The sequence below is a fragment of the Microcebus murinus genome, chromosome 5 (assembly GCF_040939455.1).
Source record: "Microcebus murinus isolate Inina chromosome 5, M.murinus_Inina_mat1.0, whole genome shotgun sequence".
NCBI classification, from domain to species: domain Eukaryota; kingdom Metazoa; phylum Chordata; class Mammalia; order Primates; family Cheirogaleidae; genus Microcebus; species Microcebus murinus.
Window position 1 is genome coordinate 113,354,534 of NC_134108.1, and position 5,437 is coordinate 113,359,970.

Consider the following 5,437-nt stretch of genomic DNA (forward strand, 5'->3'; position numbering starts at 1 on the left):
AAGGATGGACAAGGCAGCCACAGGGGGCATTTCTCATCCCCAGCTTCTCTTAGGGTGACCCCTAAGATCTTCAGCTGAACCTCGGCGACTGTGCATGGCTTAGGTCGCCACTCCCTTGAGGGGTCTTACCTGTCATTGACTAACCAGCCATCTTATGGGGTGTACGCAGCAATCACAGGAACAATATGTTTATCGTGTGGCTTCCAGACCCCCAATGCTGTGGGGTGTGGCTGCTCTTGCTAGTTGTGGCTCAGGTCCTTTGTTATGCCTCTAGGCTACACCTTTGTTTATCACAGGGAGCCTGTCCGGAACACATTACTTTCAAACGTTCTGGGCAGAACATGTACATTACTCACTAACTTTAATTCTTAAAGTAGGAAAATATATGTCAGTCCCCTACAAGAGGTTCCTCCCTGTATCTTTTCTTGTCCACTGATGAGTGTATGCCTATCTTATGTATCCTGGAACTCTCTCTGTAAATAAAAGAAACAGAAACCTGTCTGCTTGGCTTTTTTAGGTCTGGGGTCATAGTTCTGAATTTAGAAACTTGCTACCTATTTTGGTGTTAGCCATGACAACCAAGTGAACATGCTTATATTTGGCTCAGGATTAATGTAGTTTAAGATTTCTTGGTAGTAGTGGTAGAAAAATAGCATTCGCCACAATCTTCTTTTTGGTTCTTTGTGAGAGAATCAGCCACAAGAAGCAAAGAGCCCTTGGGAGAAATAAGCACAAAATAGTGGAGCTGGAACCCAATACAAAGCTCATTTGATTCAGCCCTTCTATTTATTGATTATGAAGTTGAAAACCGGAAAGGTGATAAAAGGAATTTGCTCTAGGTCATGTAAAGTTTTGGTAACAGAGATCATATCCCAGGGCCTTTCCATTCAACAATTCCCCCTGCTGTTTTGTCACCTGCTGATGGCTCTAAGCCTTGTTCCAGAAAGACTTTAATGTGCCTTATGTAAATATGCAGGAAATAAGGATGAGAGAGACCGGTGGACAAAGAAAAATGTAGAATAGAAAAAATAAAGTGAAGCCAGAATTCAAATATTTTAAAAGTGTACCATGAGGAGTTGCACATTTTCTGGAAATGAGTTACAAATGCAGGTGTAAACTTACTAGCTGTCATGCAAAGAGGAAAAAGTGATTATATCATTTCTTAAAAAATTAAACATAACATCTGTATGATGCAGCCATTTACACAGTAAGTACTTTATACAGTATGTACACAGTAAGTACTCAAGAGACATGAAAGCATACAAAGACTTGTACACAAATGCTCATAGAAGCTTTATTTTTAATAACCAAAAACTGGAAACAACCCAAATCTCCACCAGCAGGTGAATGGATAAACAAATTGTGGTATATCCATATAAGGGAATATCACTCAGGAATTGATTCAACTGTGATATATACCACAAAGTGGATGAATGTCAAAGTAGTTATGCTGAATGAAAGAAGTCAGTCTAAAGAGAGTACGTATTTTATTAATATGATTCCATTTATGTAAAACTCTAGAAAAGGCAAACTGTAGTGTTGGAAAGCAGATCAGAGGTTGCTTGGGAATGGAGAGTGCAGGGAGGGCTGGGAGGGAGAAATTATAATGGGGCCTGAGAAGGCCTTTGGGGGCTGGATATGCTCATTTCATGATTGTGCCAATGGTTTCACAGTGCGTGCCTATGTCAAAACTTACCAATTGTACACTTAACCACTTTGGTATGGCGAAACCTTGCCCACAGCCGGCACTCACAGTCCGGATGATAGTCTGTGCTGTGCATTGACAACGAATCCATTTTGCTCTTGTGTGATGAGGAAAGCTTTAAAGCACTGAAAGCTTGTTTTACTTTACAGGCAGCTTTATTTGTAATGTAAATCAGAATAGGTAGCATATACATATATGTTTTTGTTACGTTATTTTTAAATGTTCACAATTTTATTTTGATAAATGAAAAACTAGAAAAGTCACATCACGGCTGTCAGCTAAAGTCAACGTGTGCGTTCATCTGTGGCTATCGACTAGGGTCCACGCTCGTACTGAAGTGGTTAAATATGTGCAATTTATAATGTCAATTATAACTCCATAAAATTGTGAGAAAAAAGTTATTGCACATATGACAGGAAAAGCACAGTGGCTCCTATCACTGAGATGTGAGAGAGAACCTCCCTCTGGGTTTCAGAGCAGTGCTGCTCATAACTGTCCTCAGCGTGAGCAGAGCAGCCTCCAACAAGACAGTTCTGTGAAGGGTGAGTCAGTAGAGAGAAGCAGGGGCAGGAACCTTTAAGTATGTTACAAGTGCTGCTCTTTGCTGTTCTGCTTTGGGCTGGGGGTAAAATTTTAAAGCTCCAGAGGAAAAGCCATTTCACCCGTCCTTTCAGCAACCCTTCCTAAATGCTGTTCTCTCAGTTGAAGTTTTGGAGAGCAGTGGTTTTGAGATTTAGTCATGGATAAAATGAGAATGAGGAACGCCGTACTGTCCCTCTGCGGGGGGTGGGGTGCGGATGGGGGCAGTAACACTTTTCTCTCTTCACTTCAGCGTTTCGGGTGTGTCTTCACTCAGCATTTTTTTTCTGACAGTTCACAGGGATCAATCTGTCCCCAGCCTGTTGACAGCAAGTGCTGTCATGGCAAAATCACTACCCGTATTCACTTGACAGTCACCACTAGGCCAAACAGAGTGATGGGCACACAGGAAATTCACAGTAAAGGCTGGCAAATTTGAATAACCATTGGGAATAATAAAAAGTATGTAGATTGTATTTTTACCTCTTAATAAATACTTGCCTCTTGGAGATGTCTTTCTTTGATTAACCTCTTCAGCTTATCTCATTTATTTGTTCTGCAGGTCATTGACTCTTCTGCAGGTCATAGCTGATTATATTTGCTCTTCCGTGTCCTGGTTGTTTTTGGTTTACATCTGTGCTGGGTGGCAATTCCCTGCAGCAGAGATGTGTGCAGTCTCTTGGGGCCCAATATCACGGACATTTCAACAATACCTTTCTCTCCCCCTAGCAAAGATATCCAATGTGAGGTTGATATTATCTTCTGTGCTAACCTGTCTAACTAGTTCATAGAAACATCTATTGAGACACTATTTTGTGTCAGATACTAAGCTCAGTGATTAACAAGTCTACAAATGCTCACAAAACTCCAAAGAAATAGACTATGGCTGTTCCAATTTTATGGATAAGGAAGTTAAGGCTCAGTGAGATTACATCATTTGCCTGTGATCACACAGTCAATCAGTTGGAAGAATTAAGACTTGAATTCAAGTTTATCTGACATCAAAATCTATTCTTTTAACTGTGTCATACTGATTTCCATAGAACTTACTACCTTCATTGATACTTTTCTGACCACTCCTCATTTCTTAAGGAATTTACTGTTTGCCTGGTGAGAGATTTAATCAGGTATAATTTTGTGTGCTAATGTATTGTCAGTAGTACCAGTGGGGAAGCAAATGCCTTATCTACAATGTACAAATGTCAAATGGCTTTATCCTGCAGCTGAAAATTTTACTGCCTTGATAGTCTGGTGGGGATGGTTTTTGTAAGTTTCCCACTAGTTGTCAGCTTGCTCTTGCTATAAAATTGATCCTCCATCCTGGGCGTCTTGTCTGTTGCAAGAGAAGGCAGGATGTGTTGGGTGTCTCAGGAGGGAGTTTGGCTACAGTAGCTCTTCAAAGGTGAATCTTTGAGGCTCAAGCCTGCTTTCCTGTTACAGCAAGTATTACAGTGGGTGGTCCCAAGGACAAACCGAACGAAAGGCACATAGGGAGTTGGAGAATCAAAGTTTATTTGCTTGTGGGCTCAGTCAGGAAATTCTGAGCCCCGTCTACCTGATTTTCCCCACTTTTATTAAGTTGGAGTGGTCCATGGGATTGGGTACCAGGTGTAGGTTAGTTAATGTGCCAGGTAATAGGCTCAGTGTTATGCTGATGCCAGGCAATAGGGTAGTTGATGCACCAGGCAATAGATGTAGTGTTATGCTGATGCCAGGCTAGTTGATGGGCCAGGTAACAAGTTAGTATTATGCTGATGTGGGTCTTCCGTGAAGGGTGGCGGTCTCCAGTGCCTGATGTACCAAGTAATAGATAGGGGTTTCCCTTATCACTTCCCTCAATCCTTGGTTATTTGGGGCTGACTGGGAGCGCTACACAGCACTCCCCATTGTCACCCCCTTTTCAAATCTCTGTGGGCCCCATTTTCTGGATGGTCCTCTTCAGGGCAGCCTTCACATCAGCGTTCCGCAGGCTATAGATGATGGGATTGAGGATGGGGGTGACCACAGCATAGAAGAGGGACAGAAGAGGGTCAGTGGCTGGATCGTAGCTGGCCTTAGGGCGAATGTAGATAAAGATGGCAGTGCCATAGAAGAGGGAGACCACAATCAGGTGGGAGGAGCAGGTGGAGAAGGCCTTGTGGCGGCCAGCACCAGATGGGATCTGGAAGATAGTAGTGAGGATACGCCAGTAGGAGCCCAGGATGAGGCCAAAGGGGCAGAGGATGATGAGGGCAGCAGCCAAAATTATCTGCAATTCATTAAGTGAGGTGTCTCCACACACTAGCTGCAGGACGGGCTGGATCTCACAGAAGAAGTGTGGGATGGCATTGGGGCCACAGAAGGGCAAGGAGAAGATGAAGGACGTGTGGCCAAGCCCCACCATTGCCCCGCAAGCCCACGCAGTCCCGGCCAGCTGCAGACACACTCGGTGGCTGAGCAGCAGTGGGTAGTGAAGGGGTTTGCAGATGGCGGCATAGCGATCGTAGGCCATGGCTGCCAGGAGGCAACACTCCGTGGCACCAAAAAAGAGGAAGAAGAACATCTGGAGAGCACATCCAGAGCGAGGGATGTGGTGCTGGCCGGTGAGGAGGTGGTGAAGCAGCAGAGGGACAGTGACAGACGTGTAGCCAATCTCCAGGGCTGAGAGGGTGCGAAGGAAGAAGTACATGGGGGATTGGAGGGCAGCATCGGCGGAGACCAGCACCACGATGAGGAGGTTCCCTGCCACGGTCAACAGGTAGACAGTGAGAAAGAGAGAGAAGAGCAAGCCCTGGAGGTTGACGAGGTGGGAGAAACCTACGAGAATGAATTCAGTCACCATGGAGGTGTTTGCACTCATCTTGCTGAGTGCAAACACCCTTTGACTGGAAGACAGAGAAATGGCAAGGACAAATCTCAGCTGTGGGATAGGAAAGTGGGCAAAGATGACCTCTTTCTGCACCTAGTCACAGCACTGGAACTCCCTTTCTTTTAGAATATCATGGCCTTTGAAATTAGGCAGCCCAGACTTGGGTCCATGTTCCACCCTTGACTACTCTTAGAATCCCGGACAAATGTTTGTCTCTCTCAGCCTGGATCCCTCACTTAATCTCTCCCTGCAGTGCCTGTCTTTCAGAAGAACACACTGAGCTCTGTTTTCACTTTTTTTCTGGG

General features: G+C 44.5%; 1 protein-coding gene across 1 annotated transcript; it reads right to left on the reverse strand.

Annotated features, from left to right (window-relative positions):
- Positions 1–4,184: 4,184 nt before the first annotated feature.
- On the reverse strand, positions 4,185–5,123 carry OR10C1 (olfactory receptor family 10 subfamily C member 1). The gene has a single exon (XM_012768735.2). The coding sequence runs from the start codon at positions 5,121–5,123 to the stop codon at positions 4,185–4,187; it is 939 nt and encodes a 312-aa protein (XP_012624189.1).
- Between the last annotated feature and the right edge of the window lie 314 nt (positions 5,124–5,437).